The 23176-nt window shown below is 40.8% G+C and overlaps 3 protein-coding genes across 3 annotated transcripts; all 3 read left to right on the forward strand.

Annotated features, from left to right (window-relative positions):
• The first annotated feature begins 39 nt into the window (after positions 1-39).
• klb (klotho beta) lies at positions 40-7075 on the forward strand. The gene is made up of 6 exons (XM_079669799.1): positions 40-982; positions 1959-2472; positions 2802-3070; positions 3175-3431; positions 3605-4536; positions 5388-7075. The coding sequence occupies exons 1-6, from the start codon at positions 218-220 to the stop codon at positions 5801-5803; spliced, it is 3153 nt and encodes a 1050-aa protein (XP_079525925.1). The 5' UTR covers positions 40-217; the 3' UTR covers positions 5804-7075.
• Positions 7076-7708: 633 nt separating this feature from the next.
• ube2ka (ubiquitin-conjugating enzyme E2Ka) lies at positions 7709-13781 on the forward strand. The gene is made up of 7 exons (XM_079669814.1): positions 7709-8055; positions 8671-8764; positions 8976-9034; positions 9167-9249; positions 10055-10154; positions 12383-12511; positions 12617-13781. The coding sequence occupies exons 1-7, from the start codon at positions 7993-7995 to the stop codon at positions 12689-12691; spliced, it is 603 nt and encodes a 200-aa protein (XP_079525940.1). The 5' UTR covers positions 7709-7992; the 3' UTR covers positions 12692-13781.
• A 146-nt stretch (positions 13782-13927) lies between these two features.
• On the forward strand, positions 13928-21229 carry LOC307032088 (neuronal acetylcholine receptor subunit alpha-9-II). The gene is made up of 6 exons (XM_079669808.1): positions 13928-16604; positions 17022-17167; positions 18210-18364; positions 19050-19230; positions 19386-19737; positions 20309-21229. The coding sequence occupies exons 1-6, from the start codon at positions 16556-16558 to the stop codon at positions 21091-21093; spliced, it is 1668 nt and encodes a 555-aa protein (XP_079525934.1). The 5' UTR covers positions 13928-16555; the 3' UTR covers positions 21094-21229.
• The last annotated feature ends 1947 nt before the right edge of the window (positions 21230-23176 follow it).

Genomic DNA, 23176 nt, shown 5'->3' on the forward strand with positions numbered 1-23176 from the left:
TACACCGAGGGAGAGATAAGGAAGTCTGAGCAGGTTGTCAGATGGATTCGCACCACGAAGTTTCAGATGTTACTCTCTCCTGGCTGTGATCAGTCTCCTCGCTCCTCCACCATTATGGCTCTCTTGTCTTTCTCAAGAGGATTTATGATACTGAACAGAGTCATTGCTCTGACTGAGAGCAGCACCTTTCTTCAACGGGATTTCTGAGTCCTTCAATATGCTGAACCATCCTTCTCCTCCCACACAACAGTGCCTCTTACTCTCCCTTCTGTTGCTAGTGTGTGCCTGCAACAAGGCCACCTGTTTTCTTGGGGAGGGCAAGAAGATTTGGAAGCAGCCCAACCCGGACCACTTCATAAAAAATCAGTCTTTCCTTTATGACACCTTCCCTTCAGGATTCCTCTGGGGTTCGGGGACGTCTGCCTTCCAGACAGAAGGAGCCTGGGATCAGGAGGGGAAAGGCCCATCCATCTGGGATCATTACACCCACTCCACTGTCAGAAATAAGGTTTCAACAGAGACCGCCGATGTGGCTAGTGACAGCTACGCTCGCTGGGAAGAAGATGTAGAGGCGCTGGAGTATTTAGGTGTCAGATCGTACTGCTTCTCTCTCTCCTGGCCCAGACTCTTTCCTGATGGGAATGCCACAGGTCTGCCCAACCAGGCTGCTGTGGAGCACTATAGCCGTCTCATAGAGAGGCTTCTGGAGAAGAAAATTGTGCCCATCATCACCCTTTACCACTGGGACCTGCCACAGGTCCTGCAGGAGCGCTATGGGGGCTGGAAAAATGACACCATGGTGGGACTGTTTGAGCAGTATGCTGCCTTTTGTTTCCATGCATTTGGGAGCCGTGTCAGGTACTGGCTCACAATGCATAACCCATACCTGGTGGCTGTGCAGGGGTACGGAACAGGCGTGCACGCTCCTGGAGTAACAGGCGGACCTGCTGGATCTCTCGTGGTGGCCCACAATCTGATCAGGGTGAGTCAGACAGGGTTACTTGACCTATTGTGAGCCTGTATATGAATATACTCTGTTCTCATTCCCATGATATCAACTGATATACACTTTGAGCCTCTGCAGCAGCTTTATCACTTTATGACGGTCAAGGAATGTTTGCATCCTGAACAAACAAGATTGTAAGATTGCAAGTACAGGCTGTCTTAGGGCTCTTTTGTTTTAATCAAATTCAACAATTTATAACTGAATGATGTGGGACTTATTGTACATAACATATAACTGGTGGAGCAAAGTGCCAAGCCATGATAATCCCTTTTTTAAGGTATCCAATTCTGGCCAAAATCCCTGGATTGGATATCAGGGCTAAAAATAAAAGTATAATCCGATAAGATTCAGAGCATAACTATCTTTCAAAAGATTGAAAAGGTTTAATGTCATTTAATAAACACAACAACGTTGAAGTTATGTAATGATATGACCAGTTATATTTAATTTTGACAGGTTTGGTTTAAAATAAATTGAAGTCAAAGTCCATCACATCACATCAGCACTTCTGAGCTGTAGCGAAACACTATGTGACAGGAAGTCATGGAGATATGCTTCATTAATAATCACTCATGCTTATGCAGACTAGCACAGATGGTGGGGGAACAGTGAGAAACACGCAGACAGCATGAGCAAATCCCATTTAGTTGTTGCTTATTTTTCTCTTAGTTAACAAGACATCTCAATAAACTATATAACACCTAGAAATGTACCTGAAATGAGCCCAAACCAAGCCAGAGTAACAAGGCATTATTGTCTGATCAACTACTACTAGTAGTCAGCAAACTGAAGCTCAATAAAGTCAGTCCTCAATAATCATTTGTGCTTGTGTTTTTTGTGTTGTAGAATATTAACATGTTTTCTGTGGAAAAAGGCTTATTGTACTATTGTGACTATGTTGACTACGTCACAGTATAGATAACAATAACAACGTGACTGCTGTGTTTTGCAGGCACACGCAAAAGCATGGCACACCTACAACACCCACTTCCGTCCGGCTCAGAAGGGTAAGGTATCCATCGTTTTGGGATCCCACTGGGTAGAGCCTCAAAGAGGCGCAGCCACAGCTGCCAATGTTGAGCTCTGCCAACAGTCAATGGAGGCTGTACTCGGCTGGTTTGCCAACCCCATCTTCAGCGACGGGGACTACCCACTCTCTTTAAAAATCAAGTATGGGGCCCTCTTGCCCACATTCTCCCCTGAGGAGAAGCTCTGGGTGAAGGGAACAGCCGACTTCTTTGCTCTGTCCTTCGGGCCGAACAACCTCCGTCTGGGCCGGAGCCTGGTCCAGTACGGGCAAACTGTGACCCCGGACCTGAGGCGCATTCTGGGCTGGATAAAGCTGGAGTATGGGGATCCGGCAGTGCTGGTGACAGAGGGAGGCTGGTTCACTGAAGCCAGTGTGGGAAAGGAGGACACGGTGGCCATTTACCTGACCAAGAGGTTTATCAACCAGGTCCTGCAGGGTAAGAGAAGAAAAGAAGGACATAATAAAAACAATGTAATGAAGCTGATGACCATGAACTAACCAACATATTATTAATAAACACATGCTCTCAGATTTACAGAATTGGTGGACATAAAGTAAAACATTATTGCTTTTAACCAAAATAAAACTTGGGTATGAACACTGGTGTGTATATCAATGTTTGTGTTAGTTATTTTGGGAATATAACATCTAAAATGAAATATTTGTTTCTAATCATTTCTCAAATGTGTATTTGAGTTGTAAAGGTTGACAAAATATACATTAAACTGAACTAAGTCAGCAAAACAAATTCTCTTTCTTTTGCAGCCATCAAGTTTGATGCTGTGCAGGTGATTGGCTACTCCGCCTGGTCGCTGGTGGATGGATTTGAGTGGAATTATGGCTTCAGTGTTAGGCGAGGTCTTTTCTACATCGACTTCAGCCAATCAAACCGACCCAGGACTCCCAAGACCTCGGCTCAGTACTACAGGCGTGTCATCGCTGACAATGGCTTCCCCATTGAAGAAACCTCCAGCGATATCAAAGGCCGTTTCCCCTGCAAATTCCACTGGGGCATTGCTGACTCCACTTTACAGGTAAGAAGAGAGAGAATCTGAACAGACAATACAGTGTTTTTCTGCAAAAAAAGGGCTTATAAAATGCTACATTTCATTATTTTCTGTCTTTACTGTTTTTGTAGGTCCTCTCCTACCCTTTCTCACCACAGTTCACCGACCCCCAATTGTACACCTGGAACGTGACAGGGGACGGATCCCTGCGTCCTGTCCCGGGGATAAAGATGCCCACCAGGCGGGCCCAGTGCACTGACTACCTGGCTGTTCGGGGTCATCTCCGCCTGTTTGCATCCACCGGGGCTTCTCACTACCGCTTTGCTCTAAACTGGTCTCTGCTCTTACCCCAGGGAGACCTCTTTAATGTGAACACTGAAGCTCTGAGGTAGAAACACAAAATATGGGCAGTTTTCCAAAATGCAGCAACACAAGGCAAATAAATTAAAAACTGTACAGCATAGATTTTAGCCAGATTCAGATACCTGTTAAGATGACATTTGACATTTCTTTCTATGCACAGTAACTGCTGATTCTATAATCCTGTTCTTCATCTTTAAGGTACTACCGCTGTGTCTTGACCGAGCTCAAGAAGCTGAACCTGAAGCCTGTCGTGATTCTCTACTACCCCACACACAGAGCTCCAAACCTGGGTATTCCTGGGCCGCTGCATGCCTCTGGTGGTTGGTTAAACTACAGCACAGTGGAGGCCTTTCAAAAATACGCAGGACTGTGCTACCAGCAGCTGGGGCCCTGGGTTACCTACTGGATCACCATCAACGAGCCAAACAGACTGGTAGATTTTTATTTCAGTGAGAAAGAGAAGCATCAGGCAGCTCATAACCTTCTTCTGGCTCATGCAAAAGCTTGGCGGCTATATGAGAGGGAATACTTTAGTCAACATGGAGCTCTGGTATCACTTGCATTGCACGCCGACTGGGCCAAACCTGCGAACCCCTTCCTGGACTCACACACAGCCGCAGCTCAGAGATTCCTTTTGTTTGAACTTGGTCGCTTTTTAGACCCGTTGCTTGGGACTAGCCATGAGGAGAAGCATAGCAAGGGGGACTACCCACAAGAAATGAAGGAATACCTGGAGGAGAGAGCTCGAGTAATGGGCCTCCCCGGATCCTCTCTTCCAAGCTTTACTGAGGCTGAGAGGGAGGAGCTGAGAGGGTCATTGAGTTTTATCGCACTGAACCATTTTACCACCCGTTTGGTTTCTCCATATCCCCACACACAAGGCCAGTCTCAGCAGAAAGAACCCCCTGATCATGGCTGTCTCACCCTAACCGATCCCACCTGGCCGTCCTCCAGTCTGGGGCAGGCTGTTGTACCCTGGGGTCTGCGGAAGCTCCTGAACTGGGTGAGCCAGAGATATGGAGGGGCTCTGCCCATCATCGTGACAGCCAGTGGGGTCGATGACCAGGCTCCTGTGGAGGACAGACTCAGGCAACACTTTCTCAGGAGCTACCTGCAGGAGGCCTTAAAAGGTGGGGCATGCATGTCAGATCCTTCATGTCCATCAGTAGTGTTCCTCTTTGATCCAGAATGTTTAGCGTAATCATTTTGCATTGGAAACAAAATGGACCTCCGGTGAATTCAGGATGTTGCGATAGAGGCAAATATCCACAGGCAATATAGATTTTATGACCACATTGCTCCCTACTATAAAAGCAATGTAAGATTAATGAGAACACATGAAGATCATAAAAAGAGGGAGGAGGGGAGAGAAACACATTATAGGCGACAGTGTTGATCAGTGTTGTGTTCGCACTGTGCCCTTTATGGCCTTTTATGGCTGACATGTTTCGCACACAGATGTGGACGAAATACTCAGATCTTTTAAAGTTACAAGTACACCGTGTGGAAATACTGAGTTACAAGTTAAACATGAAAAATGTACTCTAATCTGAAGTACAAAAGTATTATCATCAAATCATCCTGCACATAGAGTAGGCCCATTTCAGACAAATATATCTAATCTTACTTTATCATAATCATTTTAGGCTTTCAGTTGTTTATTACTTTAATGTTGCAGCTGAAGGAGGAGCCAGATTTTTAACAATAGAAACTGCAACGTAGGTTCTGAATTTCACCATAGGGTCAAATCATATAATGACACACGATCATTTATTTGTTGTTATTAATCTGAATCTTCTACGTAAGTAAAGTTTGAATAAAACTGCCTTTACGTTGTACTAATGTCAAGCACCTAAGGGTTTGTATTAAGTAACGCTAAAATAAAGTAATTTGGGTTATTATATAGCTCTAAGAGGAAGAACAATTGGACATTTGATGAGGGTTTCTAATCTACCTTTTCTCTGTTATTATTTGTCTCCAGCTCGCCAATCAGACAAAGTCAATCTTCAGGGCTTCTACGTTTGGAAACTGCAAGATGGACATGCCCCACAGTTTGGCCTCTTCACCTCGACCCACCACAAATCCGAGGCCAAAGCCTCCATCGCTGTGTACAACAACATCATCACTCGTGGCGGTTTCCCTGAGGATGACACCATGAAGACCTGCAGGCTAAGCGAGCAGCATGAACCTTGCTCAGTTTGTGGATGGATGTTCAAGAACAAAGCGATATTGGTCTTCGGAGGTTGCATCTTAATAACAGCTGTAATGTTGGCAACACTGGTCATCTTTGTAATCTACACTAAAAGAAACCAGACACAAGGCAGGAGGAGAGGGGTGAAAAGGAGGAGAAAAATAGAAGGAGTCCCTGTATGCTTGTGTCCACCACTGAAGTGCTAACTGTTGAAACACTGGTTCTCTAATGTGTAGCAGACGAAATGTGTGCAGCTCATTGACAGAGAAGAACAATGATAATGTATCAATTATTTATGTGTTTGTGACAAATGTGTGATCAGTTTACCGACAAATACTGTAAAATACAGGGTTAACATGGAGGAAAATTGGGAGATTTTTTATTTGTTTTGTATGTTAAATGAGTTCAATGTAATCAACGCTAAAGACTCTTCAGAAATCAGAATCAGAAACAGGTTTATTGCCAAGTATGTTAACACGTACAAGGAATTTGTCTTGGTGGGTACACGCGCGTACATAAACACAGTTAAAGAATATCAAAATAATAAAATAAAAATGCTAAGATATCGAACAATATTTAAATGAAATCTGGATATACAAAACAAAAATGACGTGCAGTATACTGTTGCAAAGTAAACAACTCTTATTGGCTCACATGTTTTACAGTTATCTAAGAACATGCTTTACCTAATAAATGACCTCACATATAGGACCTCCATTATGTAAAAAACATATTTGAATGACATGATTCAAATATTGTTTTGGAGTCAGGGAAGATTATATTGTGCAGATCAAACTAGAATAGGCTCGAACCAATTATACATTATATAGGTTTAGCAAAATAAATTGTGGATTGTACAAATTTTTGTAGGACCAAGTTTTAAAAAAGATTTACAAGTGGTATCCACTTTATTCAAACACCACGCATGATGTTTACTGTGTGAAGCAGACTGTGTAACTCTCCACAGGACAATGAGGCCCCCTAGTGTCACAGTTTGTAGCGCTGACTGAAATATGGGTCTGTCATGTGTTAAATATGGGTAAAAAAAAAAAAAAAGGTGAAGAGTATTTTCATGGATTTGTATCCAACAAAACGGATCCAGTGGTGACTATGCATCAATGGATCAGTCTACATTAAAGCAGGAGGCAGCTACACATGTAAGAACCTACAGTACATCTCAATTAACTTGAACCAGTAGCCTTGATATTTTTTCCTCCATTTTTGACTAAACGTTAATGAACACAGTGTAATAATTGAATGTAATCTGTGAGTCATTATGTTGAACCTTCTTTACCTGTTTGTTCTTTTATTTCACATTGAAAGGTGATCTTAAAAGTCATTGTTTTTCTGAAATATACCATCCCTATGATCATCTATGGTTTTAAATATTTAAATAATTATACTTTTGAAATGTTAGCTGTAATAATTTACAAGCAATCAGCACCATCCTTTTAGTGAATAAATAAGAGGGAAACACTTGTTGTTTCAGATTCTTCAGATGTAACAATGACAAAGATTTATCATTTTATCTACTAACATGTAATTAATATTTGTTACAAATGTAAGAGAATCAAGATAACATTCAATTTAAATGAATACTTAGGGTTTAGTTTTATGTAGGATAAGATTACATAAGATTTACTTCAATTTGGGAAATGTTTTCGTCACCGCAGCATGTAAACAAGGCATTGCACATCATGTGAAAATGAAAAAGAGTGGAAAATAAACAAACATAAACAGCTAAAAAAAACAAAAAACTGAACAAAACAGTTAAAAATATACAAATTGACAGTGATATATAGCTGTAGACTATTTGTCAAATATACGTGATCAAGGGCCAAATTACACATTTAGATTTATGGATATGAAATTATTATGAAGGTTTAAAAGCATGACGTTACATAAACTATCTGTTACATAAACTATTATTATTTGTACCTTAAAAACCAATTGCATGTTGTTTTACACAACGCATCATTGTCATGAGCATTCCAAAGTCTAATACAGTGAAGTCAAGCATAAAAGACATGAATCTAAATAATAAAAACAACAATATTATTAATGGTAAATTATTCATCATCAACAGATCGACCAATAGGAGAAGGCGTTCAGGATGGCAATACAGATCACATGACCCCCTCTCCTCCAGACTGCATGCAGTTTGGTATTAAAATGTTTTCAGTACAACCAGCCATTGTGTTATTATACATTTGAGAGATGCTGAATACATGTTGAGCTATTTAAACGAATTAAAGCAGCACATTGATATAAACGGGACTAACGTCGCATCAGCAGCTGTTATTTTCGAGGTGGTATCTGAAGAGGAGCTGCTGTAGGAGAACCAGCGGACAGCTAACGGCGGCGAGGCCCCAACCGGACGGGAACACGGGGAACCATGGCCAACATCGCAGTTCAGAGGATAAAACGTGAATTCAAGGAGGTGCTCAAAAGCGAAGAGGTAGGTTGCCACACTCCTCAGTTAATGTTACCGCTTTATTTGTGTATTTCTCTGACTGGGTGTATGTTTGTTAGTGACGCGTCGCTGGCTGACAGCTCTGTGATCACGGAGCTGCTAGCCCGAGCTAACTGTACCAACACGGCAGACTCACAAGTGGCTACTAGCACTAGCTGTTAATATGCCACTGTGGGGAAGTTAACGCCAGGGACGCCACTGTTGTTAGCAAACATGTTATAGGGTTATGCACGCATTAATAATTCAGTTTTAAGTTAATATTGCTAACTGGCTAGCTTCTCCTGCCTCCCATGGTAACGAAGCTAGCTGTGTTAGCAACGATGGGGTTTCTTGATCCGCGTGTAGGGCTCAACTCTCACATATGTCCTCTTAGATGTACTTATACTCATCTCCACGTAGGTGAGAGGTCGTATTATCTCTGTAGATCCTTAAGATGTGTGCAACAAGTTGAGGTCAACTTTGGCTAATGCTGCGGGGGGTGTCAACTTCTGCTGCATAGGCAGGTTTGAGTTTGACAGCCAGCTAGCTGAACACTCTGCAGTCTGCCTCTGTCTGCTCAAGTTGTAATACTAATTTTGTGTGCCCTTTTAACTCTTTCAGACGAGCAAAAACCAGATAAAGGTGGACCTGGTGGATGAGAACTTCACAGAACTTAAAGGGGAGATAGCAGGGCCCCCTGACACACCATATGAAGGTGAGGGGCTCATTCAGACTCATTTCTAACCTGTGGCACAAGGTTGTCACTGACCATCACTTTACTTTAGGAGGGCCTCGCTAACTACCTATTACATGTGGCTTTTCTCCTTAATGATGTTAAACTAAAGCAATTTGCTTTTCAGGCGTTCCCTTAAACGAATGCTTGAACTAGTCTTGATTGTTGAATGATTGATTGTCATTTCTTCTAGGGGGTAGATATCAACTAGAAATAAAAATTCCAGAGACGTATCCATTCAATCCACCCAAGGTATGGACTTTTTACTATTAATGTTTCTGATAACAACCCTTTTTCATTGAGAACATTGGCTTCCAACGTTTTCTACTAACCTGGCTTATTCACAAAGTATTTTCCTCGTCCCGTTTCCATTTAATCTCTCAGGTGCGGTTTATCACAAAGATCTGGCATCCCAACATCAGCTCAGTCACAGGTGCAATATGTCTGGACATTCTCAAAGACCAGTGGTGAGTGAATGTCCAGCAGCATTCCTAACGTTCTTCATCACACATCTGTCATGATGGGCTTTTTTAGTTTTGTAACATTGTTTCTCGAACAAAGTCATAACAATATCTAAGTTACTGTTCTAATGTGCAGCTGGTTGAGTTGTTGTTGGATGCCAACACAATTATCGTCATCATTATTTCACCTTTAAAACTATACAAAGCCCCAATAGGCAGTGAATGGGAATAATGATGTGGAAATAATTAGTTGTTAATCCCAAAAGGTTTTCAGGCACACTTGGTTCAAATGTATTTTTGGATTAAATGTTAATGTTTCTTTGGTCAGAAACCTACTTACCAAAAGTCAGTTTAGCCCCTATACAATATCTTTTCAGTAAATTAATCTGGACTTGTGCTTGGATCCTCTTTTGTCACGCTACTAAACGTCTGTTTCCAGAATCATTTAATGCTCACTTGCTCTTTGGCTCAATAACTTTCTACTTTACCTGCCAGCTCTTTTTCTGCGAGAGCTCGATCGGTACTGCACATTACATGTACAAATATAAACAGTAATGAGAAGGAAACTTTCATCATCAGCTCTGTAAACAAAAGGTGTGTTTAATTATTTTTGTACCACTATCCTGAATAAGCAAGTAATAGGCTTATTGTGGCAAACCTTGTTTTCAAACCACTTTCACGATTAGTATTGAAAAATAGTCCTACAGCATCCCATGCAGTAACGGAAACTCTTGGGGAAACACATCCGTCTGTTGCCTTGAGGAAAGTTGTGCTTCATTTGCACTAAACAGTCTCCTGTATGTTGTTCCAGGGCAGCAGCTATGACACTGAGGACGGTCCTCCTGTCACTACAAGCCTTATTGGCAGCCGCAGAACCAGATGATCCACAGGACGCAGTGGTAGCCAATCAGGTGGGTGTGCATGTGTGTTTGATTTTAGTTTGACAGATTTACTGTGGATTTGATCGTCATCATTTTTTAAGCTGACGTATTTTCTGAGATTTGGTTACTATAGTACTTCGATATGGCTCAATCTTTTTCTTTAATTACAGTTGGCTGATCATTTTTGTTCTTAACTCATAACAACAAGATTACTCGGCATATTACGACAGTGTTGATGTGTTCGTCATGACTCATGTTTCATGACCTTACAGAGCTGTCTGGTAATATAATTCTGGCAGTGTCAGGGACTTCTGTTTTGGACTTAGCTAAATGTAAAAAAGTTGTATTCTAAGATGTTGTTTATGATATTCACCTCACACATCTGCCCCGGTCATGGACAGTTTTCCATAAGTAAGGAACAGTTGCTTAATTTTTATGGTGTTATGTGTCTTGAAATGTTTTTTTTCTTTAAATAACTGTCACACAGAACCCAATATTTAGTTGGCACACAGTAACTAAACATGTACTGAATATAATACATCTCAAGTCTTTATCTATGAATATGGGACTCACCATAGAATATGGGTGTGCCTTGAATCCACGTGTTTAGTTACTTAGACTTCCAGCCCCTCTCATGTTGACAGGACAAGTGATGCGCTACCAAAATGTTGACTCAAAGGAAACATTGGTCATGATTGCAGTCTGATGTTAGTTAGGAGTAGGTTCATATATTTATTTAGTGTTCTCTTCTGTAGGATCCTGGATTGTTAACTCAAATCACCTTGCTGTAAATAAGTGGATGCATTCTTCTTCTTTCTGTGCTGCCCACTGATGAAGTGTTACAGGTTAAACAATATGCAGTGCTATTGCTAGTACAGTGAAACTGTTGTGAAATATAATGTGTAGGCAGTCAGCTGTTAGCACCCCCCCTGATTTTCTTATTCTATCCAACACCTACAAACGATCACTAATCCTTGTTGTGTAGTAACATTCATCTATTGCTAATCTGCCCACATCCCAATGAAACACACAACGAAGTGAAATAAGGTTAGATAAGATAGATCTTATAGCAGCAGCACCAACACTATCTTTCAAACTGTTGTACTGCTTAATAACCCCTTTTGAATTTAAAGAGTCCAGTTTTATATTGTAACAGTTTATGATAATTTACACCTGCATTACATTTGAAACATGCATGGAAAACGTCTGCTGGGCAGAAACGTCTGTCTGGCAGATCTACTTCCTCTGGCTCTGAATGTATCAGCAGCCTCAACATTTTTTTATTGGCAATCTGCAATCTGAGACAGGCATACAAAATAGTAAAGATGGATCATAAGTGCACTACTTTTCCCGTATGTACATTTGTGCTGGGAGATTTATACTGAGTAGAAAAAGCCCAATGTGCTAGTATCTGATGATGATATGCTGAGCCCCTTTAAAAAAAACTTACATGGTTAGGTATGTAGGTTCTAACTAGGGCTGCCAAACGATTACAAATTTTAATCAGATTAATCACAGCTTAAAAATGAATTAATCATGATTAATCACCATTCGAACTATGTCTAAAATATGCTATTTCTTTATGTATATTGTTGTGGGAATGGAAAGATAAATGAAAGAAGGCGGGTATATTCATTTAACATACAGTATGTCATGTATGTCATGTATATATGTTTATTATAACATTGTTCTGTGTGTCAAAATGAAAGACAGCCCACACACCTATCAATCATCAAACCGCGGGGTCTTATTTCATTACGTAATGTTGTATCGATGTATATAGAGCTGTATTACAGCAAAAGTATTCTCCGTCGGGACTTCCTGCAACAACACCACGCCGTTATCTTGATTCTGATTGGCCAGAAGACATTATCAAAGATGTTCTATTGAGAAGACGATAACTACGTGACAAAAGTTTTCAAAACCGTTTCTAGTCTTCGGTATTTCCAGACAAGTGGCTACTGGAATCAATCTTACTAACTGCTGTCTGTGCAATTTACTCCGCAAGTTGGCGGACTTTATTTTGCTTACTTTAACATCATTTTTCATGGTGGGGCTAAGGTGGGGCTAAGCCATTTCTTGGTATGGCTGTAGCCTACCCCAGCCATACCCTGGCGCCGCCACTGGTGGGATGTATGAGGCAGGCCATTCTGCGCATGCGTTAAATATTTTAACGCAATTAATTCAAAAAATTAATTACCGCCGTTAACGCGATAATTTTGACAGCATTAGTTCTAACCCTTTGTTTCACCATGCAGTACAAGCAGAACCCAGAGATGTTCAAACAGACAGCGAGGCTCTGGTCTCATGTCTATGCAGGCGCTCCTGTCTCAAGTCCGGAGTACACACGCAAAATAGACAAACTCTGTGCCATGGGCTTTGAAAAAGTAAGTATCTCTCGCACTTGGTTCCCCCCCACTGTGCGCCGCACGGCTGAACTCTGCTGCAGAATAAAACTGTGTTTCTGAATGGTTTCTGTTTTTTCTTCCCAGAATGCAGTAATAGTGGCGTTGTCGTCGAAGTCCTGGGACGTGGAGACAGCGACAGAGCTCCTGCTCAGTAACTGAATCTTGATAACCCTCTTCATCTTCCTCTTTATCACTGTCCCCCCTCCTCACACATGTACCCCCTCTCCTCCAAATTCCCGCTGTCTGAAGGCGTCTTTTTCCCTGTTGCCCTCTTTTTTTCACGTGGACTCCTCACCTCCACGCATTCCCTCTCCGTCCCCCCCCGTCTCCCGTCCTTGCTCATCAATTCTGCTGTACCTCACTCCAATCAGTCGCTCTGGTTTCTTTAAGTTCAATTCGACATTCCGCTACATTCAGAGAACTTCAGACACATCTTCGCCCCCTTTTGAAGCGAGATGCCAGACTTGAGATGCCGCCCACGCCTGCCACTCCCCCGGCTCGTCTGGCTGTGTCCAAGAAGCGGCTGTCAGCGGCTTAGCCTTGCCTATGCAGTGCATTTAATTTCATGCGTGTAAACATTTCTAGGAGCAAATTAAGCCATTCAAGGAGGCTCTTTTCCACCCGCTGGGGATTTTGTACACACTTATAGTTTGTGTTTTCTAAGCGGGGAATGGGCGGAGTCCTACTACATAACATCTTTAAATTGATAGCAATTTTGAAATGTGTTTGCCATGTGTCTAACATCACTTCCTTCACTTGTGGGAAAGTAAGTAAAGTGCACCAGGTAGCAAACAAGAAGTTATACAGACACACTGTAGGACGAGGCTTATTCCCAGTGTTACAACAGCTCATAAAGTGTCACTGAGGTGTTCACACACAGTAGCCATACTTGTTTTCACGCCTCCATTTCTCCCACTTCAACTGTTTGAATAACCTGAAGCTCCTGCAGCAAACCCCAGCTTCCACCCCCACACCTATTTCTTCACCTGGCTTATTCCACCTGTCCCTTGTCCCCTACATTTTTTGTAACTTTTACTTGGTTTTGGCCTCCTGCAGGAATACATTTGAATTCTTGTTTTTAAACTGAAAGAAAACAAAAGAAACAGCAGTAACACAACCTGTCACAAGTCTGTATGGAAATAGTTCAAAGATGAATCTGAAATATTGCATCATCTTAACTACGCCAACAGATAAATATGTCAAAAATGATTCATCTGTAAATAAAGATATTAAAGTCTGTGTAAATTAATCCACACTCTGTCCTTTCTGTCACATGTCTTTGCTGAGCTCTGTGATACTTATCAAATGCAATAATTCCCCCTCCCCTAGGGAATTTTTAAAAATCAAACAGCAACAAGAAACCACCTGGCAACAATGTTATGTTCATACAGCATAAGACAATCAGTTTCTTATTAGTTTAACCTCAGTCACAATATTGATAAATAGAAAATAAATGATGAAACGTTATAGATGTTTGTGTTTATGATCCAACGTGTGTTAATGAGTTTGTTAGACTGTGCATATATTTGAATAAAAACTAGGCTGAGGCACTATATTTACAAGACCAACAGAAATTGAACCCACAGGGAATTACATTGCCAGTGAAAAAGGAGCAAGAAGGCCAATGTAGATGAAGAATGTGCATGCAGAAGAACTGATGAATGTATTCTGTATATTTGCCTTTCTACAGTAGTATTACATTGCTGTTGCGTTTCCTGGTTTAAATAAGCATTTTTCTTGTTTGTTTGGAGTGTCAACAAGGAAGTGATATGGGCACTTATCAAAATGCTCACATCACCTGGCTTGTAGTGAGGCATGCTGGGAATGAGCACACAAACAGATGGCCTGCCCGGTGGCATGTTGTGCCTCCAAGAATCCCTGGCAATCATTTGAACACAGATTTCCAGCCTGCATACTCGCTCCTAACAGGAGAAAATCTGCCATTGATGTGTTTGTCAACTAATCAGCAGCTTGTAGTGGAGATCCTTTAAAACCTTAGTGACTATTTAACAATGGATTGAGCTGCAGCAGTACACCTCAGGCATCCGGAGTGACAAAAGCTCATGTTGTACCCTCCCACTGGATGCTGTCGTATCTCTCAGCATCTGGAAGTCCTCCAGGCATCACAGAGCAGAGAAGTGTTCGACACCAGGAGGAATATATCAGACCGGAAAAAGGAGCATGCTTGCTGGCTCATCTATTGCTGCTATAATAACCGCTCTGTGCTTTTAAAATGCACGCCAAATAAAACTAAGTTGTATTATTTAGTGTTTTTAAGTTTCCTTAAGACTCTCTTCAACAGAACATACCTTCATACACTTTGTTACAGCTATGCTAGATTAAACTCATTTAGATGTTTGGAGATGTTAGAAAACAAACAGCCACAGTATATTGCCGCTGTGAAATATATAGTGCCTGTGATTTAACAGAGGGTATATCTCTTACTTTAAAGTTTGTATTAGATGTACCATCTCTTTTTCAGGGAGTCCTAAATGACAATAATACAATATGGGCGCGATTACACAAAACATTCAACAGAATAAATAAGTTTGTACAAATGTGACAGAAACTAACCAAAGTCAAATAAGACAACACATGTAGTTTAAACTTCAAGAGGGGCATGACAATTGATCAATCTTTCACATATAATAGAAAATATGTATTTTCTTTGTTGTTTTTTGGTGAATTTGTTTAAACAACTTCACTTCCTGGTCTCTTTCATGCATGAATTATGAAAGCCTCACTCACGATTTTTTTACCAAGTGTTTTTATTGCTCTTGGGGCATGAAAAACAAGATTTTAACTTTATTATCTACTTTTTTCAAATTTAGGAACAAAATGTTTTATATGTCCACTCAGGTGGACAGTCTGCGTTAAAGTCTAAACTGAAAACTTGTAAATTTGGAAAAAATGATAAATAAAGATGTGCAAACTTAAAATTAAATTATAATAACTTAAGTATACATATTTAAGGCCCAAAAAGATATTGCAAATTAAGTATTTTCAAGAAGAACAGTAGCAGTAACAGTATGAATTTTTAGTTGAAATATAGCCAGTGATGCATGACATCCACTTTAGTGGACAGGCCAATAATCATGATTTCCTGCAAACCTAAAATCAATACTTTGACAATTTAGGAATGATATGATCCCTGAGTTGTTACTTGATGTCACCAAATGTTTTATACCTGCAGGGAGCACTTTCCATGAAAGTATTGGCAGGATATCGGCAGGTGACTTGGTCCATCTGGCTTTCTGTCGTTCATCTTGGTTTAGAGAGATGTACTGTATCATGCACTTACACTGACTTTCCACTCAGTAGCAGTGTATGGGATGATGCAATAGGGTCCTATGTAGTGGCTGATGGTGCAACTATGCCATAAAAACCCATGCATACGTGAAAGGGTTAACTTCAACCAAAAGAAAAGAAAATCTAGATTAGTTGTTGTATAAAAAATATGATTTGCGACGTTTATTGTAGAAAGACAACTTGCAGAAAGTGCATCAAGTGATGAAAATATGTCCTTTTATTGTCACTTTACAATTAAGAAACATGACTAATGTAATTGTTTATTTGTTTCAACGTGCAAAGAACTAGTCATGATATGATTCTAGCCCAACCTGATCATTGTTTGTATGTGTGAGTGATTGAGTTCCCCTTCTCATTTCCTTCATATCTTCCTAAAGTCGACGGGGTGGTGTTGGAGCAGGTCGGCAGCTCACCTGGCTGCAGGCGTTTGATTGACAGCTGAAAGACCCAGTGTGTTTGGTGAGGCGATGACTCGCAGGCATCCTGTTTCTGCTGCTATGTGATAGCAGGAGTTTTGTTCCGTGTCTCGGCAGAGATGCTGGCTCCCCTGCCAAGCAGTAAGAGGCAGTCTGACCACGAGGACGCTCTCATGAAACGAGGCCCTGCTATCTGCAATTGAGTTAAACTGGGGTCGAACGGGCGACATGTAGGCCTGTCAGGGGATGATTATTGCTGTTGCACTCACCTTTTATTACTCTTTGGAGACGTTACTACATGATCAAGATGATACCAATAATCTGTCTGGCGATGCTTCTCCCTGAAGGTGAGTCAGACTTCTGCTTGCAGGAAAAGGATCTGGGTGCTATTGTGAATTATTTGTTCAAGAAATGGTGGTGTTTCTAACTTGTACACTGTAGTGATCACTAATTAACTAGGTTACATAATTCACTCATGGAACTACGGGTTGGGGGTATTATTTATCAATGTTAATTGCATTGTTTTTCTGAATAAAAAATATTTAGTCATCATACATCTATATTAAACGGTTAAGATTAAATAAAATGCATAATTAGGACAACGTTACGGTGCAGCTTCAGTCAATGTGATTTAATCTCCATATTGGTAAAGGTTCTACACAGCAGGCTCATCTCTATCTCAGTATTGGTACAAAATAAAAATAAAATCTCTAGGTGTTTTGTCAAACTTGAAATGTACCTATCACAATGTCTCCTCTCTCCAGTGGCCCACTCGGCTCAGGGTCATTATGCTCACAAGCTCCTGAATGATCTGATGGAGAATTATTCCAGCGCTCTGCGGCCTGTAGAGGACACGGACAGAGCCCTCAACGTCACCTTACAGATCACCCTCTCTCAGATCAAAGACATGGTAGGTACCAGCTCTTAGGCAAGATCCGAAAACTTATCATCGCTCATTACAGTGCTTAGTAAATATTATGGTAAGATTTTGATGGTCAAATAAACCATATTTCTCTAAACCAGAGAATAGGCTGGCAAAACAACTTTATAAATTGAAAGAATGTAGCCCTCCTATATTAAATCACAACTGCAGAGGTATAATACTCATAAGAACTAGATACGTTTTTTAAATATTATTTTGACGCCTTTTATCTGACTTTGAAACCTCATTCTTCTTCATAGCACTCTAAAAAAATCACAAGTCAACAAAAGATTTCTTGGACGATCAGTTTCTCACATTGGTTACCTATTTAAACTAACAAGTTGTAATCCCTGGTGATTTTATTACTAACACCATGCTCTGAACAAGGACTGAAAACATATATATTGAGTTTGGAACTATTCTTTTCATATCATTATAACAGTGGCTTCCATAGGATGAGTGTGTTAATGTAGATGTGTGTGACTGACAGACAGACCTCCTACTGTACAGGCCCGGCTTACTGTTACTCAGCTGGCTCATGTGTCTGTTCAGGTTCACTGCCGTGTCAGCCCACAGTGAATTAGCACTTGTGTTGTGTGTGTGAGTGTCTGTTTGTGTTAGTGTGTTTGTGTGTGTGTGTTTTCAGAACAGAGAATAGGGCTCTCTTACTAAACATGATGTCACTGTGGTGCCTGATGTTAGTTTTTCATGATTTAGAAGAGGGGCCAGAAACAGTTAAGTGTGTGTGTGTTGGAGTTTCTTATTACACAAAGTGTTAACGTTTCCATTGATCGCTTAACAATACCAAAACTACCCCCATCCACTCCTTCAGGAAGAGACTCTGCTCATCCACCTGATATTGATAGACAGGTCTTGATTTCAGCTGTTGTGATAATCTGAACCCCTCAAATCTCACAGAGTTAATGAACAACAGAGGATTAGGAGACCGAACATCTCTCTTTAAACTGCTGTTATAATGTGTGCGTGGTGTGTGTGTCTGTTCTCAATTGTGTGACCTGTGTGTGTATAGGATGAGAGGAACCAGGTGCTGATTGCTTACCTGTGGATCAGGCAGACGTGGCATGATACTTACCTGCAGTGGGATAAAGAGGACTATGACGGACTGGAGGTGATCCACATCCCCAGCAGCCTTGTGTGGAGGCCCGACCTCGTGCTCTATAACAAGTACGCCATGCGCCTCACAAGCATGCACAACCCACACACACACACGTTATTAAAGCAAATCCTCATTTGAATTGGTTAAGGACACTGTGCTAAAAGACTAATTGCCGTAAGAGGCAAGATTACGCACATTCACCCTTCAGAGCGCATCACTTTCACAGCCTTACTAACAATATTCAAGGGCGCAAAGGATTTCAATGAAAGGAAATCAGAATCTGTTGTAAAGATGCAGTATATGTAAACAAATGTTTTTTTATGAAGTCAATCAGATACAAAAATGACATCATGCTTTACTCAGACTACATATTGTGTTAGGAAGTTAAGTACATCAGTTGTGCATATTATGTCATAGGATATGTAGTGTACGTATTATATTGTAATGTCTTTATTAAAGTGGCCATAATCATGTACTAGACAATGCACTTAATGTTGATATATATACTGAGTTAACAGCTGCTTAGCAGGCTAGTAAGAAATATGTATCAGTGATCATAGTGTGGAATCAACTATATTGTCATTTTTGAGGCACCAATAAATATCCAATTCTTATAAGTGAATGTTTTATTGTAGGACTGTTGAATTTGCGTAGTATAAAGATGTAGTTAATACACAGTTAACTCAGCCTCAAAAGCATACATTGATTAAAACAACTAACACGTGATTAAGTAAGTCTTTCTTCCTCCTCCAGAGCCGATGATGACTCCTCAGGGCCGATGGACACCAATGTGAAATTGCGTTACAATGGAGAGATAACCTGGGATGCTCCTGCCATAACCAAGAGCTCCTGTGTGGTGGATGTCTCCTACTTTCCCTTTGACAGCCAGGAATGTAACCTGACTTTTGGTTCATGGACCTACAATGGCAATCAGGTTTGTGAATGATCACTAAATAAAGCTAGCAAGCACATTTTCAGACTAATAAATAGAGCCATTATTTATGTGGTCATACTGTACACAAGTGTGTGTTTGTGTGTGGGTGGAACTGAGCCTCATGTAGTCTCAATCACTCATTACTCTCATTCCAGGTAGACATCATTATGGGCATGGACAGCGGTGACCTGTCAGACTTTGTGGAGAATGTGGAGTGGGAGTGCCACGGGATGCCAGCCACAAAGAACGTGATCATGTACGGCTGTTGCTCTGACCCGTATCCAGACATCACCTACACAGTGCTCCTGCAGCGCCGCTCCTCCTTCTACATCTTCAACCTCCTCCTCCCCTGCTTCCTCATCTCCTTCCTGGCTCCTCTGGGTTTCTACCTGCCTGCAGACTCTGGGGAGAAGGTTTCCCTGGGAGTGACCGTTCTGCTGGCTCTCACTGTGTTCCAGCTGATGGTGGCTGAGAGCATGCCTCCATCCGAGAGTGTGCCCCTAATAGGTAAGAGTGTTTGATTAGCATTCTGTTCAAACTAAACAAAATAAATGCATGCACGATTACTTCATGCTACAAAGGTGTACAAATTGCTATGAATATGTTTAATTTCTACTTGGAACTTGGTCACACTTTTTTTTAAGTAGAAGCCATATCCCTATAAATCATGCACAGCTAAAGGAAACAAGCTCTGCTTTGGAGCTATGGTTTATCCAAAGCACCAAGAGTGATTAAACATACACAAACAATAAACAATAAACAATTCAATAACATTTTTAGAAAAAATACATTTCATTATTATGACATGTACAGAAATTTGGATCTAAAAAAAGATGTTCTAGATAAAATAGCAATAAGGAAAAAAAGAAACAGGATTTCTTAAAGCCAATATGTATAGCAGATTTAGAAGGTGACTTGCAACATGCATCAAAACATGGCTTTATATTTCAGAGAAATCTCCACAGAAAAATACCAAAGTTAAATAACGATGACAACATTTAACGAAATATTGTTCTTCTTGCTGTAGTTCTTAGAGCAACCTTCACCCCTGTCTGTTTTGCTTTTATCTGTTACCCAGGGAAGTACTACATTGCCACTATGACCATGGTCACAGCCTCCACATCTCTCACCATCTTCATCATGAACATCCACTTCTGTGGTGCGGAGGCCAAACCTGTCCCCCAGTGGGCTAAAGTCCTCATCATTGACTATATGTCCAAGATTTGTTTTGTTTATGAGGTGGGCGAGAACTGCGCCTCTTCCTCCTCCTCTTCTTCCTCTTCCCACTTCCCCCAGGAGGACATCCGCAATCAGCAGCTTAACTCTCATATTCATGCTAACGGTAAACCAGGAAGCCACAGTACAGAACAGGATTGGCAGGGTCACAAATACCCCAGACCTCAGACCCCCAAGCTGCAGCACCCCCCCCAAGTGAAGGCCCAGCCCCACATCACCAGAGACGAGGGGAGTCACTTCTCAAGCTTCACACCGGGGAAATATGAGGGCTCTAATGGGAAAATCCCTATAGGTGACTGCTTTAAAGAAGACCAGAAGGTCCCCTGCTACTCTGAAGACCAAAAGCTGCCCTGCTGTCCCGAAGACAAAAAGCCCCCACCTCAAAGCCCCTGCGTTACTTTCGGCCCTTGCATTTTCTGCAGCCATGGCAGTGGCTTCCCTGGTGCGGACACCAAGCTGGTGCGCAATGTAGAATATATTGCTAAATGTTTTCGAGAGCAGAGGGCGACATGTGCCAAAGGGGCTGAGTGGAAGAAGATCGCCAAGGTGATGGACAGATTCTTCATGTGGATCTTCTTCATCATGGTCTTCCTCATGAGCATCCTCATCATTGGCAAGGCACCGTGATGTTGCACTTCTATTTGACTTAGTTAGGTCAAATAAAAAAGTATAAGGGACTATTGTAATCTTTTTATAAAAACTAATGTTGAAAAGTGTGACGACTTAATAATAACAGTATAGATTAAAGTGATGTGAAAATACACATTTTCTCGTTCTTCACTGTTTTTCATACAGCATTTGCTGTACGCTTAAACATTAGCAATAATGTTAAAAGCTATGATTTCATACAAACATAATTATGTAATGTCCTATACATAACAATGTAACATTATTTGGTATTTATCTAAAACAAAACTAAATGGTCCAGACAATGCCAATATACTTTATCACGGTGGTGAAAAGAATTTATAATGAAAGGGAATCCGGGGATTAGAAACAACAATAATGTTTGTTATTAAGTAATTGCTTCTGCTCCCACTCTGCCTGCATATTGGATATTTTTGACCTCTTCCCTACTGATAGCATCTTGTAAATATACAGCTTTTTACCATCCCCCTCAAGCCTGGCTTTGATATGCAGGTACCTTACCAACTAACCATTGATTACATGTAAGGGGATATTCTGTTAAGGTAAAATATTACCAATGGAGACAGTACATGACTTATTCACCACTATGAAATCAGACGCCTGGGGCTGAGCGTCAGCGCACGCTCTGGATCTGCAGAAACATTTCTCGGTTCGAAATAATCCAGTGAATAGTTAATGAGCAAGCATTGTTTATAGCGCAACCAGGGAAGTGAGGATGTAAGGTAATATGGAGCATTAATTATGTAAGACACCTAGCGCACTCGAAAAACCCACCCCCTAAAATAACCCATATCTTGAACTTGGAAAGTCAAGTGTGTGTTTCAACTGTAGGTGAGAAGAATAGGAGGGGACACATGTAAAACCATTATTGTATTACACCTGTAAGTTTACTTCACTTAAATATTTCCATCTTATGCACGTTTATACATCTACTCATTTAGATTTTAAATTGAAATATTGTACTTTTTTATATATGTATTCCTATGTCCTCCCTTGTTCCTATAACTCTTTATGAGTCACAATAGTAGATAAGGAATGCAATAAATAGAAGACTCAGACGGGTATCAACTGAAACCAATGATCTCTCAGATTTCCCCCCATACTTCACTTATCCAACAGTAGAGGGCGCTCATTTCCCACATACCATTGGGATGGTGGATGCCCCAAAGCTTAGTGTTTGAAGCTCAGTGTGGCAACATCCCTCTGTCTTTTCATCCTTTACTCACAAAACTTCACCACTGAGGGGTGAAAAATGAATAGACTATTTATTACACCTCCAGGTTATCGTGTGGCAAGAGACTATACATCACTGAATTTCCATAATTAAATATGAAGGCTATAAATGAAAGTTAATATAAAAAAAATGCTGTGGCAGCAGTTAGTAGCCTACGCCTGTTGATTATTCTGTTGAGTCCCAGAAATCAAATGGGCAGAGGAGTCAATGTTTTGTATCTTTTTCTCCAAAAGGGATTGTCATGATGCATGTGATGGGCTATATTTGAGACAATCTTACATTTCCTGTCTGAGAAGCATTGCTTCCCATTAGAGCTCAGCGAGGTGCAGGGGCCACGGCAGGCTGTAATCACCATGGGAGACCAAAGAAAAGTGTGAACCATGTAATTTGGACATCCAGAGCAGCTCGGGCACTAAAGGAAAAACTGCTGCTATGGAAATTGGCAAGTGCTTTACAGAATTTCACATAAAGAGGCATTAGCCATAACCTCTCAGATTTAGAAATGGGAATGGGAAAATCACTGTGATGATACCATGTATTCACGAATTACATGGTGGACCAGAGCTAAGTACTTTCATTCAATTGTCGTTCTGAAGTACAATTTTGAGGCTCCTACAAAATTGTTTCCATTTAATGCTATTTTACACTTTCATACTACATTGAACTTTGTACTGCAACATCTGTCAGCTGCAGTTTCTAGTTTATTTGCAGAAATACTGACTAAAAGCATGTAAAGCTTAGTTACAAAACCAGCCACAACATTAATAGATGCTGACATGTTAATTCATTCATCAAAATAATATGATAATATAATACTGTGTATACAAA

Source organism: Notothenia rossii (assembly GCF_949606895.1).
Source record: "Notothenia rossii genome assembly, chromosome: 3".
Classification (NCBI taxonomy): Eukaryota; Metazoa; Chordata; class Actinopteri; order Perciformes; family Nototheniidae; genus Notothenia; species Notothenia rossii.